The 15309-nt window shown below is 35.7% G+C and overlaps 1 protein-coding gene across 2 annotated transcripts in view; it reads right to left on the bottom strand.

Moving 5' to 3' along the window:
• Atet (ABC transporter expressed in trachea) overlaps positions 1–12710 on the bottom strand; it is a 53419-nt gene extending 40709 nt beyond the window's left edge. Inside the window, exon 1 of one of the 2 annotated variants that reach the window (XM_028180228.2) lies at positions 12554–12710. Coding sequence is in view for 1 of the 2 variants with exons in the window: in XM_089732141.1 (XP_089588267.1) it covers positions 12288–12302 (15 nt within the window). In the remaining variant the exon portion in view is untranslated. Of the gene's footprint in view, positions 1–12287; positions 12502–12553 lie in introns of those variants that run through there. The other variant, XM_089732141.1, reaches the window with a different exon arrangement.
• Between the last annotated feature and the right edge of the window lie 2599 nt (positions 12711–15309).

Below are 15309 nucleotides of genomic sequence, written 5' to 3'. Positions count from 1 at the left end.
ATTTAATTACAATACAGTTTTAATTGATAAGAAAAAATTAGCACTTAGCTGACTACATAGAAACCGGTACAAAGATGCTAATTAATTATCATGGACGTAATCTTTTATCTTATACCTTTAAACGAGCAATTCTTGTATATACCTAGTCAGGTCATAAATTCTGTCACATGTTTAATGTAAAATAATTGAAACAAGTTTATTCATTATGTAACCATTCATATATCTAAATGAACTTAACAAAACATAGATTTTTATGATACTAAAGTTTATTCAAAATGACCTCCGTGATTTTGAATACAGGCCTTCAATCTGCGCGGCCAGTCGTCTATCGCAGCACGAACGAGGTTCATGTCAATATCGGCGGCTGCCTTAATCAAGGATGTTTTGAGTGACTCCAAATTGGGATGAGGCTTTGAGCACGCCTTTTCCTCCAAGTGTTGCCATATCTTGTAATCTAACGGATTCAAATCTGGACTGGAGGAGGGCCAGTCTTCGTGCCGGATGAAGTCGATTTCACGCGCCGCCAGCCAGTCTTGTGTGCTCTTCGCTCTATGAGCTGGCGCCGAATCTTGTTGGAATACCCAGTGCCTGTTATTGAACATGGTATGAGAAACAGGTTCCACAAGGTTCGTCAGGACTGTATTTTGATACACAACTGCATTCGTTTTTACACCTTTCTCACAAAAATGTATCTCTGTTAAGCCCCAATAAGAAACTCCCAACCATACCATGAGCGAGGATGGAAAATGACCTCGTTGGACACGCGGAATACGGTTGCTCGCTTCTTCACTACTGTGTGCGTACACCTTATCATTTTGTTTGTTGTAGCTCTCTTCTACGGTAAAAATGTTTTCATCCGAAAAAAGAATTTCCCGATATTTTTTTCCCACGTACCGCTTCAACAAAGCGCGGCATCTCTTCAGTCTCAGGTCCATTAGACGAGCATTCAAACGATGTCCTGTTTTTCTTCGATATGCCCATGTTTTTCTTCATTTAACACCCTTTTCACCGTGGTTCTGCTTAACCCCATCTGAAGGGCCAACAGTTTCTGCTTACGTTTGGGATTTCTTTGAATTCGCGCCTTCACAGCTTTTATCACTGCTGGAGTCCTAACAGACCGAGGGCGACCACTTCTTGACCTGTCATCTACACTAGAGTCTTCATTGTATCGTTTGATGGTACGATAAACGAATCTTTTGGTTATATTCAAATTTTTCAGTATGTTAAAAATTTGAATTGGCGCGTAACCGCAACGATGCAATGCAATAACTGCAACACGGTCTTCTTTAAGCGTCCACTCCATATTTAAAAATGAGTAAAATTCTAAAAGTATACATTTTGATTTTCATGAACAATTCGAAATTCGAATTCAATAAACTTTTTTGTGGCCAGCATTCTAAAAGAAAAGTTTTTACTGTGTGACAATACTTATGCCTGACTATTTATATATATAATCTGAATCTCGGAAACGGCTCCAACGATTTTCATAAAATTTAGTATACAGGGGATTTCGGGGGCGATAAATCGATCTAGCTACGATTTATTTTCAGAAAATCTTTTTTTATTCGTGTTTTCAATAATCAACTCTTCCCGACATCTATTGCCGAATAATAATACTATTTTTCTTAATTGAGGGCAACTAACGGCTTTAAAGACACAACAAGATGGCGTTATCAAAAAAAAAACGGGCAAAGCTCGGTCATCATCTACTTTTCGTTAACAGAGGTGTCTGAGGCTACGCGAAGTTAAGAAATATATTAATTGCAATATTCGAATATGAAGTTTATGTGTGAAAATAGTTATTACACCGACCTGCACCCATGTTGCACTCACACTCGCCAACATTACACTTAATAAAAGAGCCTATATACAAAAATACGTCCGGTATGAAATAAAAACGTCGCACTAATACAAATGTATGTCGTGGAAATCAAACGCCTAGCTTACCGATACCGGATCATATCTTATCATTGCCCTACACGGCAACAGTAGCTAAATCTGCTCCTAATCTGCTACATACTAATAATTATGATTTCTATCTATCTAATTAATTTCTGGGTTGTAATGTACTTTCATGTTAAAAAAATTTTGCGCGGTGATATTTGTCTGATGGTGTTAATAAGTTTCTACAATAGCTTAACATCTAATGAGCCGTGGCAGCTGCCCATCTAGACAAAAAAGCTATCTATTGTTTCTTTAAAATATTTATCAAAGATGTCTGAAAGATTTTCTCTAGTAATATTATTATTAAATTAGGGGGTTTCTAATATAAGAACTATCTTAAGTATGAAGTATTGTCTGTCAACTGTAAGCATCCGTGGTCACATTTCTCTATACATACAAAAAATGAATTAGAAAGAACAGAACGCGCGAGCTCTCCAACTTAACATTGTTGATGATCTAAAACTTATTTGCGTCTGAAGTACACAAGATAGCGGCATCCATACATTTCCTAATAATATAATTGATTTAAGAAAGCCTTTACTTATACGACAACATTAATAATACTGCAAATAATAAAAGATATTTTCTACTATCTCTTTTAAATATATTTCGGAGTTTAAGCCGTGTCACAATCAATCGTAGTGTCAACGTCACGCTGAGATTACCTTGCTTATTTACGAAAAAAACTAGCTTAAATGAAAAGGATTTATTCTTAACTATCTTTCCGCCAAAACGACACCATACTTTCTCGCGTTCGAACTATTTACATGCTGAATTACGTCAGAATCAAATAAGTGTTTGCGGCGGGAAAACGTAACTGACAGAATGTGATACTTTCGTAATAAATATTCGTAATCGATAGCTTCTATTCCCGCGAGATGTTCCTATCCAGCCCGTAGCTTCACTTATTCTTACACCTCCTCCATTCTTCATGTCTAAGGGTCATGACCTTCTTCTTCTTCTTCTCACTTCAGTGCCCTCAATACTGAGGGTCATGCCGACCTCCTCGCAACAAGAGCTTATTCCACGCCATTTGCTCCTATCTGCCGCCGAGTGTAGAGCACTGTGAACTGTGGTGTCGAAGGTAGTGCGGGTATGGTCAGTCCAACGTGTTGCGCCTCTACCTCGTGGTCTTATTCCGGCCATATCTCCTCCCACTATCCTTCTCTGCTCTTTTACCATCTTCTTCTGTTCTCGGCGGTGTGTATGGCATCGTAGACGGGGGTATCCAGTGTGGATTTGGTCAGAACAACGCATTGGATTGCGACCACGAGATCTTTTGCCAGCAACCTTACCAGTTACCATAAATTTTTCAAGATCGTCAGACAGTCTTACACCACGCGGTCACAAATCTCCGTAAAAACCGCGCGACGATAGCGAGCAATGATCTGGGCCGTGATAAAACACTTAAATCCTAAAAGAATGACTGATACTTGAAACGTCAATGTCCTTTTTATCGCGAAACAAATTGCGTTAGTACAGTCAATAATAAAATTCGACCCACATTTTTATGATTACAATAAAAATTCAAAATATAGTAAATTCTCGAGTCTCGATAATTGAAAAATTAATTAACACTGAGATTATATCGTGAAACAGTTTTAATTAATATAGAAACATAAAAAATGTTGTGAATAAGTTAATCGAATTTAAAACTGAATGTGCAAGTTGACAGTGACAAGTGTAGTAAAAGAAAAACATTTTAATATTTCTCTATTCTAATATTATGTGAAAATAAATGTTTGTGTGTTAGACTGTATGGGAACATACAGTACGCATACATACAGTTTGCACATCTTGCACTGGATTAAAATTGTATAAGTTTTATCGAGGCTTCTTAACTTTCGTCATAGTACCATCAACGTACTACAGATGGCGCATGAATAGTTTAACTAACGGATACTTTTCATAAATACATTACTAGATAGAGCACAACTAATGAAGGCCATGTCTCACTACTTAGTAATGAAACATAAAAAAGTGGACCTGGTTCAATTCCAAAGTCGTCATGACCTCTGACACATATTGTTTACTGGAGGTAGGCATCTTGTGAGCCCACACGGCTAAATACCTCTACCTTGTCTTTTTTTCGCTACCTATTAGAATATAGTGACCTCTAGTGACCTCGAGGGGTCATACTAGATTTACTGAGCGAGTAGGTGAGCTACGGTGCTTTAACCTGAGGACGTTGCTAACATTAGCCCTAGCAAAAGCAGTATTTCACAGAATCTATCATCACCGGATCGGAAAGGCGACCCACTGAGAAGTTGCTACCCCCGCCTATTTCTGCCGTGAAGCAGTAATGCGTATCGATTTGAAGGACGAGGTAGCGTTTGTACTATAAAACTGAGACCTAGAACTCATGTCTCGAGGTGGGTGGCAGGATTTACGTGGTTGATGTCTATGGGCTGCGCTAACAACTTAACACCAAGTGGACTGTGAGCTCATCCCCCTACCTAAACAGTAAAAAAAACAAGAAAGAATATACGTAGTAGAGCTCATATTTACATTTACCTCACACACATCGCATATGTACAATGTAAAATAACCTATAACATTTTAGCCGCGATTGCACTGAGGTCACGGACTAAAATGTATGTATCAGTATTAATAATTTTGCAGATTATTTAATTATTGATTACAACGTGAAATAATGTGACGTAAATTACTTCACATACGCATGACTGTGTTGTAAGAAAAAACATGAACTTATTAAAACAAAATAGTAATAAATAAGCGTGTTCAACGGTCAAGAAACCAACTAACATTAGACGAAGTCTTGTTCCAATCTTAGGTCTGACTATGAAGATTAGCCTTCCATTATTAGGAGGTGAATTTTTCGCATATTTTTATGAACAGAGTGAGATATTTAGCGTTATTTCACTAACTTAATGTGTTCAGCAAAGAATAATATTAGCAAAACAAAAGTAACAAAAGCTTAAGTGATATTCACTAACAAAAATGGTACCGCGATATGTGTTCACGAGTGATCATGATTGAAATTGTACAATTTTATATATGGACTAATATGTTAGCGCCGTTCACTTATTTCTTTTATAATATCTTTTTTTATTGCCCTTGAAGGCAGACGAGCATACGACCCACCTGATGGTGAGTGGTTACTGTCGCCCATGAACTTCAGCAATGTCAGAGTCAGAGCCAAGCCGCTGCCTACCGTTAAGTACTCTCCGCAAGCCTCGTTTGAAGAAGAACATGTCATAGCGCTCGGGAAACACCGTGGAGGGGAGGGAGCTCATTCCAAAGCCGGATGGTACGTGGCAAAAAAACATATATTTTTTTGCTTAGATGTGTGGACGAGCTCATATCCGACTGGTGTTAAGTGGTTACTGGAGCCCATAGACATCTACGACGTAAATGCGCCACACACCTTGAGATATAGTTCTAAGGCCTCAGTATAGTCACAACGGCCCCACCCTTCAAACCGAAACGCATTACTGCTTCACGGCAGAAATAGGCAAGGCGGTGGTACCTACCCGTGCGGACTTACAAGAGGTCCTACCACCAGTAATTACGCAAACTATAATTTTGCGGGTTTGATTTTTATTACACGATGTTATTCCTTCACCGTAGAAGTCAATCGGGAACATTTATTAAGTACGTAATTCATTAGAAAAATTGGTACCCGCCTGCGGGATTCGAACGCTCGATACGAATGCGCGACGTCTTATCCTTTAGGCCACGACGACTTCAAGATGTTTTCGTTACAGGTCATTTAGTTTATTTGTTCGTTTATTCCGAAAAAGGCAAACAAAAAGGTCATTGACTTGCCAACAAGCGCATTGGTATTCCATTACTCGCTCGTTCGGAATTTACTGTTTAAACATTGTTGGGTATTTTTTTTTAATTTTTTTTATTGCTTTGTTGTTTGGACGAGCTCACAGCCCACCTGATGTTAAGTGGTTACTGGAGCCCATAGACATCTACAACGTAAATGCGCCACACACCTTGAGATATAGTTCTAAGGTCTCAGTATAGTCACAACGGCTGCCCCACCCTTCAAACCGAAACGCATTACTGCTTCACGGCAGAAATAGGCGGGGCGGTGGTACCTACCCGTGCGGACTCACAAGAGGTCCTACCACCAGTAAAAAATGTGAGTATTTGCAAATAAGCTTCCACGCTGTTGTGACCCAGTGAGAAAAACAATGATATTCAGTCGGAAGCCATTACGAAAATACCGTTTGTCTTTTCAATCCGATTTACTATACTCAGAGATCAGTGTGTGAAAAGGCAAAAAGATACAGTGCTTTCTTGAACACGCCACGTATTTTTGTAAAAACTCAGTCAGGGCAGTACCTATGTATAGTAAAACATATGGAGCGGTAAAAGGCATTCATTTGGTTCCAGCGAATTTTTTGCAACATTACAGCAGAGCCATTCAAAGTTAAAAATTTAGCTATTTGAATGGAATAAATATAATTGAAGTTCAATTAAAAATATCGAATGCTCATGCTAAAACGAAATAAAACGCATCTTTAATTACAAAGATAAATGTAGAGTACTAAGTCGAAATATCGCTTAAGCCTTTCGCCTTTCAACCCTCGACATGTAGAAAACTTAGCCAAACCTGGTGTTAAGTTGTTACCGGAGGATGGTGGATGTCTATAAGAGACATCTACAATGTAAATGCCGTCACCCACCTTGAGACATCAGTTGTAAGTTCTCACTTTTAACAGTACAATGGCTACCCTGCCCTTCAAACCGAAACGCATTACTGCTTCACGGCAGAAATAGGCAGGGTGGTGGTACCTACTCATGCGTATTCACAAGACGTCCTACCACCAGTAATTGCATTAGGTTTTACTTCAATAGGTTATTTTATTGCATTAGGTCATTTTTATTCAATGTCAAGTGTATCACAAGATACTCTAGATTTGAAATGACTACCATTCTTTGGCAGCAGTGCTCGCTCAGTATGACCTCGTACCGCGGTGACCGTGTTAACAAACATAAGCGGCGCCTATTCACAACACAAAAATAAGTAATCGCAAAAACCTCATACTAGGTCTCGTGACTAAACTAAATTCTCGTCAACAATATGTAGGTCAAACACATTAAAATATATACGACTTTCAAAATCTGCATCTCACGAAAAAGAATCGAAAAACTTAAAGCTTTGAGCTTCTCAATGATAACACGAGTTCGTTGAACGAAGTGACCTTACGAGGTCTTATAACATATGATTTTTTTTTTAAGGCATCCCTTAAAGTTTTATTTTTAAATCATCATCAAAATTTATGGTGCCACTTCAGTAAAGGAAATAGCTAAAAGCCTACGTGAGTACTGGTGAACATACTAATAAGATGGCTTTGCGATTATTTTTCTTAATTAATAAATGTAATCTTGTCAGTGTTGGCCAAATTTAATCATAATTACATGTTGCGACCACAGAGTCATCTTATCCTAATATTCTGTCGGCAATCTATTCCTACTCATGGCGCTTGCAAGAGCAGGAAAATATGGAGAGCTCTTTTTTACTAGTGGTAGGCCGTCTTATGGCCCCATACGAGTAGCTATCACCACTCTAAGAAGCACTAATGTGTTCTGGTTTAAAGGGTAAGGCAGCCATTGTATTATCTAACTTAGACTTAACTCGTGTCTCAAGGTATGTGATGGCATCTACGCTGTTGATGTCTATGGACTTCGACAGCTACTTAACACCAGATTGACTGTGAGCTCATTTAGCCATCTATAGATTAAAAAAATAAAATTATAACAATAATTGTAAAAATCCGTTAAATAAGGTTTATATGGTGATAACTGTTTGCCACTGTCGATGTTATGTGTTTGATTTTCTAAAGTACTAGCGACCCGTCCTCGCTTCGCTTCGGAAACAAGAAACAAAAAAAAAAAAAAAAAAAAATAGCCTATGTTCATCAGGGACAATGTCGGCTTCTAATGGAAAAAGAATTTTTCAAATCGGTCCAGTAGTTTCGAAGCCTATTCGAAACAAACAAACAAACAAATCTTTCCTCTTTATAATATTAGTATAGATAATATTTTTTCAACAATTTGTACGTAGTATTGAAGTTTGCTTACTATTGATCGTTACTTAGGGCAGCAATAAAGGTATTGAAGGGCACGTCCGTAAATAAAGCACAATATTGTAAGAGGCGGTGTAAAGCCTACAGTGGTACCGGATTGACGGTTATTGTTTGGTTTTGCTTATTCTCTCGAATTTATTGGTTATTGGTTTTGCTTTATTGATTGGTTTTGCTTATTATTTGCAAGTTCTTTCAAAATTTGATTAGCTATAGCCATGTATGCGCACGAAAATAGTTTTTTTTAAGTTATAATATCGTTATATGACAGCTATTTTGTGAAAAACATTTACAAATTACAAACATTATCGTACCACATTTATCGAAATTAGTTGCGTGATTTGTAAGAAATGAGCAGAGAAATAGAAAGGGGCGCACAGCGAATTTATTTTATATTCTATTTAGAGAATAAAAGAGTAAGTACCCAATAATTACTAGTAGAATAGAAAAAAGAAACTCTCTAATGAAATACAAAAATGTACGCGCTCACGCGAATCGGAGATTTAATTATTGTATTTATTACAGCTTGGTATATGTTAGATAAGAAAATATTACCTATACTCTAAACCACAGCCCTAAGCAGTGGCTTGGCTTTGCCAGTGGTATTGCTGATCCCTATGCGTTACGATAACTATCTACCGTCACACGGACCATAAGCTCATCGAACTTTCATGCTATTAAAAAACGATGAAAAACTTTATGAAAGATTAAAAACTTGAACATTTGAATAATGCATTTAAAAAATATAACAAAATTACATTATAACTATAATACTTATTACCTTAATAGAAAACTCTAAAATTTCCGAATCGTTTACAATGATTGAATATAGGAGACATCAAACCGTAAAATTGTTTTCATCGTGTTGACGACTTATGGAGACCTTGGCAGATAAACTAGCTCTAACAAACAGCGTAGTTCCCGAAGACGTCATAGTACGAATGAAAATTTCTTTCCAATCAATCGCAATTTAAATCAATATTTGACCGCATGTTCTTATAGTTATGGACTGTCAATTGAGCACAACAATCCGAACCGTCATTAAAATGAAATATTTCATGCCTGCTTCTCTGAGCCATATACCAGATTGTGATGAAGGTTGATTGTTTCTTGGCCCTTTAGGAAATATTTCAGCTATAGTACCATCAATATTCGACTGATGGTGCGCGATTAATTTTAACATATTTAACAATTTTCTTTTCTCATACAAATACCGATAGTCAAAGCGGAGCGTGGCCGGATTTTATTTGTAGAAAACAAAATAAATCAGTCTCGGACGCAGTCACATATGTATCAAACCAAGATGCCACTGATTCATTAAATTTGCTCAAATAGAACTATGACGGTTTGGATAATTAAGCAAAAGATGGTGATTTTTACTGTTTCTATTTTAGATTGAATCTTGAAACTAAAGATAAGGATTACTGTATTACATATCCTATAATAAATTTTGAATATACAAATTATTATAATAAGATTTACAACTAATGTTTCAGAAAGGGCGTTAAGAGTTTAATTGGGCTTCTGTGACCACATTGAATGATGGTTAAGTAGCGATTTCGTCCATTAATCTATGCTAAAAAAAAACAAAGTAATAAATGAGTATAACTATTACAAGTTGTTTGCCGGATCTAATCGGTTTATATTCGAGCAATGTGGATCAATTTAGTTGGAGCGTCTGGTTTTTTGCGGTCTGCTGTTTAGGTCTGGTCTATCAATCCATTTTTTGCTGTCCGTCCATGTTGTCTGTCTGCACTTGCATGGCTCGCTTCATGCACGGTATAACAACAGCCTCATCTATTTGACCAAAAGGTAGTGCTTTTGAATCGGTTATTCTTTTCTCGCCACTTTTCGCCAGAAATCATCCAAAAACAAACATTTTCAAAATATGTATACATGGCATACTTTCAATACGATATGTAGAGCTTAGTAATTTAAAGAGTAAAGCATTTCAGTGTTTCATTCTTCGTGTAGATAGATACTCATGATTATTTTAAATCACTTAATTAGTTTCGTCATAATCCATATTATCTTATTTCTAATAAAACCCTGCGTAATATTGTTGCCTATCGAAGATATCGTGTAACGTATAGGTTTTCATTATAAAGCTTGCCGTTGAACTTTACAAATAAAGATAAATTATGACACGCAAAACTTTAAGCTCTGTCCGTAATATTCCACCCTGTCTCATAGTTTCAAAAGCTCCATTCCTATTGAAGCTTCCTCGTTACTGAATTACGTAATAATATTATAAGAGAGAAAATTAGCGTTCATAATCCCGCCATATCCTTGATGCGGATAAAACATAATGTTGTCATAAAATTTTCTCGTCCGCATCCCATAACCCAGAGTAGACACAAAAGAAAATGTTCAAGAGAAAATCTTTTACATATTATGGTCAAAAGTGGCCAAGGTCACGCGGTTTTCATAATTTACCGTTGCACGTTATAACAACATAACATTTAGTTTACCACTCACCTTGGGATGTTTTAACAGAAATAACCAGAATGGAGGGCCATGCATGCAGGGTTGATACTAACAGTAAATTTAAAAATCGAACCGAACTAAAAACTCTCGTCGTTATGCGAACGGAATAAGGGTCGTAAGGGAGCCCGGTAATGTCTGTTAGAGCGCCAGGCCTTCGTTGGTTTATGGTTCGACTGTCGGTTGGCAGCCAATCAAAAATTAACCTTACGATACGGCGGCTTCACTCCGGCCAATTCCAAACGTATACGATCCGGTCTGTGTGAACGGACCCTTAAATGAGCAGAAATAGACGGGGATGGGAATACCTACCATACCAGCTCGTAATACGTCTTGCATCTGACAAACTGAGCGGCAATTCCGTGGTACAGTAACTTTGAGTATAGTTCATCTAATGGAGAGTAGTTCCATTGGTGGTTACGATACCCAACATTTCAGATAAATTACATGTTTTCTTTTAGACTTCAAGTTTCTTAAAACAACGTAAAGATGGGGCAATGTTAGCTCCTCTTAAGAATGGTAGGTCTTGAATCGACCCATCAGTACAGGAGTTACAAGACGGATAAAGTTGCAAAACGACAAGAATTATACTAAGTCCAGATGGTGGGGACTTTGATTATATACACGTCAAAGGGTGGGGAAATAGCCATAGAACAGATAACTGAAGTCGCACATGTTCTGGCTAGTAGTCATACAAATACTAACTATGTAGTACTAAATTTTTTAAACTTCATATTATTATAGCAAATTGCTCTACATGAAGTACTAAAATATTTTTCTGAACACGTTCCTGAGCTGTATATATGAAATGTAAATCATAAACCGTATTAGAATAATCTAAATGTTATTTTTATTTGAAATTTTAAAAATACTAATGAATATAAGTTGAGCTCTATATAGAGTCGAGAAACAATTGTAAAAACTACGTAGCGTTTCCAAATTACGTTAATTAAATAGGTCGCGTTTGTTTTCATTAACGGAACGTACATTAGTCACGATACAAATATATTTTAGCTTATTGGATTTAGGTTTTCATATTATGAAGCTAAATAAAAATTTCTAGTTTCTTTATTATATTGAGCGCAACAGTACGGATTTACTGAAAAAAGCAGTTCATCAACTCTATATTTCTACATTGACTTTACTTTCAAGTGTTGACTCTGAGCGCAATGTAACTACAATGTACTCTATCACTCTATTAAAATTAATATGTATGAAATTTCATATCTCAACAACTATTTTATGTTCGAACAACCCACAATTATTCTGGTTTAGTTCCATTTTTATTAATTGAAGTCAAAAAAATAAGTCATACTGCTTGTTGTTTCATCTCTGTCGTGGTAACAATGGTAATAGAAAAACTATTCACGTAATGACAAAGTAACCCATCAACTTTACAAGTGACAACGAACAATGAATCTAATTGATTATTCACAAGTACAATTATTCTTCAGATCCTAGAGCTACGAGTATACACCACACACATATCAATAAAAATACATCCACAAAACAATTTATTAAATTCGTAGTAACTAAATATAATTTACATTAATTAATGACTCTATATTGACTCTATTTTTTTCAAATTCTACATTAAAACATATTTTTCTGCTATATTTTCAAGAATAATTCTAGATATAAGAAAAATAGAGCACTTGCTTAGTTCTCTTTGTTTGACTTTCCGCGTTGTCTACGTTAGTAATGTTTTATTTACAGCTAAACAGCAAATATCTAGCCAAAATGAACAAGAAAAATGTAGAGTACATTAAAAAACTCAGTGACTAAAGTTCTACTTACTGAATTCATTTTCATAAAATGTCAACTCTCTTTGTTAACACTTTACATTGTATTACTAAAAAAAAGGCTCTATTCGATTGTCAAATTCTAATTTCGAACACTTATCGACTCGTTCGAATACAAAAATTAAAACGAAAATACTCATATTATGATTCCAATCTGTAAACTCCAAGACATAAAATATAAAAAAAAGTAAACTCTACATTCGACGAATTAAACTCTTTTTTTTAATTCACATCTCCCCTAAAATCGTTGTCTTCACTCACCCAACAAACTGTCCTCACATTACTGTCACCGCACCGTCACGGGAATGTCACACGCGCTTGTTCTGTCAATAATTTACGGTAGAGGTATTGGCAAGACCTCCTGTTGGCAGCACTCACGAGGCACTGAGTCGAAACGCGGCAACGAACTCGATTCAGACTGTGACCATAATCTATAGGCTAGTATTTCAATTATGCATTTATCTCGCTTTATTAATAACCTTTTTCATTTGTATACCTCTCGAAAAAATTATTATATAGTGCTATATTTCTTTGAAATTAATTATGTATTTATTACTTTTTTTTAATGATCGCAAAGACATTTTTAATACCAACGGAATAAAGGAAAGTTTTAATTTATGCCCGTATGTTTCGCTCGCTTGACTGCTCTTTTCATATAATAATATGTCCGTCTTTCTGATTTATTGCGTATATTTGTGTAAATTTACTATATTATGTATATATCAGATTCTAAGTAGGTCTTAGACCTTGCTCTAAAAGTCAAAAAAATGCATGGCATACATTGACTTTAAAAGAAGGGCTAGTTTACCGCACCCCTGACCGAATTCAATCAGATTATCTATACAATAAAAACTGTAAATTGATTCACAACGACGATACTCATTAAATAAAACTAATAAACGTAATTTTGAACAGAAAAAGTCAATTTGAACCCTTTATTTATATTGCACTAGATGGGTTATCCGTTGATAATACCAGTGCATAGATATCATAAACGACACCGGCCACCTTGAAACCTGAGATCGAAGACTCAATTTTGTATGACAGCTCTCCCACTCTTCAAACCCTTCAACTGACGCACAAGTTTGCATTTATTCTTATTATAGGCCACGGCGTCTTAAAACTTTAACACTGTCTTTGACTCTTTAAAACTTAGAGTACGATTTATACCATTTAGAGCGATGTGAGTGAATGAAACACTATAGATTCCGCATTGTGTGTACATGTACTGGCGGCGAACAAAGACGGGGACGCCCGAAGCGCTACAGCTGTTTAATGTTTGTGAACCCGACGCACCCAATCGATTGACAACCAACTAGTGACGTAACATTAGCAACGATACCGTACTTCAATAATTCGATCCGTAAATTTGAAAAAGTATCGGTAATAATTTTATTACATACCCAAATATAAGGTTACACAAAAACTTACAATAAAACCTATCTAACTATTATTTTTGGGTTATAATTTCAAAATAGCTAAACAAATAGTAAACATAAAAAGGCATAAATGACAAAAATAGATCCGTATTTTTTCAAAAAATAAAATTGTATGTTTAATAAAGAAATAACCAATCAAACCAATTGAAATAGAACAAAAAGGGCTAAAAATGAATCGACTGTTTATAGCTTTGAAATTTTCCGATAATCCGAAAGGAACGGAAACCTTAAAATGTACCTACTAAGAACCTTATTTAATATTTAATATCTGTCTAACATCCCCTCTCCTGTTAAATATAGGTTAGTTGTACCGTCCTGCCCATTTCTGTTAGGAGTGACCTTAGGTATCACTTTTAAGGATTTGAAGAATGACGTTACCCAATACGTTATTTATGAATTCAAATTACCGAACACCAGTTAGTTCCACTAATAAAAAATACTTATGCTATTTTAGACGTTTAATAATGTACATCTACAAATCACAGTACAATGGACATTCACAATTCATATTTCTAAACGTAATTTTGTAAGCGTCAAATTATAATCGTGAAAATGAAAGAATTGTTGATTAAGTAATTTAATCAGAGAGATACAAAGACATCCTGCTGATAATTTAATAATGGAATAAAAATGTTGGCAAAAATATATTAAAAAAAAACTAAGTGCAAAACTGGTACAACACGCACGCTGAAAGGAACTGCGAGTGCGTTCAGTGCAGACGTACTGGCGTCGAGCGAGACGGGTGTGTACCTGTTTCGCTCTAACATCGATTTACCAACACTCTCCTACGTTCGCTGTCTCGTTTAAGCCAAAACCGCGCACTGCGGACTTCTTTGACTGGCTTTGGGCTAAAGATGCATTGTTTTCTCCGTAATATTATCAATTTAATCTATAAATTAATACGTGAAGCAAAAACTTTGTATCCCTTTGTACGAAAATTGCACGGACGGAGGATTATGAAATTTTCCACACTTATAGAAAATATAGAGAAGAAGTGCACAATGCTTTATTTAATATATTTTTAAAATAATACATAAAAGATACATTAAATAAATAAAGAAAACATTACACACACTACCATGTATTTGACACAACACATATTATATATAAATATACTCTTTGTTTATTATCAATTGTCAAACTTTTGTTAGTTTTTAAGTCTGTGGTCAAACTGAGAATATATGAATGTTGTTTTTCTTTATTATTATTTATGTATAATGTAGTTTTGGTGAAATCTGTGATTATATTATATAAGTCTAATAGTATTTGACAATAGAACCATAATAATGTTTAAACATAAAATTTCTATTGATTAAAGTCGAATTTCGACTACTGCGGGACCACTACTTATCAATTTAATCTCCCATTTGGACGTGTTTGAATAAACTGATGGATGTTTTCAACAAGAACATGAACAATTTTATTTTGTGTACTTTGAAATATGTACGTATTTATATTTACATGATTGGTTAGGGTTGGGAACGTATACATATGTTTTTTTTATTGCTTAGATGGTTGGACGAGCTCACAATCCACCTGGTGTTAAGTTGTTACTGGAGCCTATAGACATCTACGACG

Source organism: Bombyx mandarina, chromosome 12 (assembly GCF_030267445.1).
Source record: "Bombyx mandarina strain Sakado chromosome 12, ASM3026744v2".
In the NCBI taxonomy this organism is placed as follows: Eukaryota; Metazoa; Arthropoda; class Insecta; order Lepidoptera; family Bombycidae; genus Bombyx; species Bombyx mandarina.
This window is presented reverse-complemented; position numbering and strand designations above follow the sequence as displayed.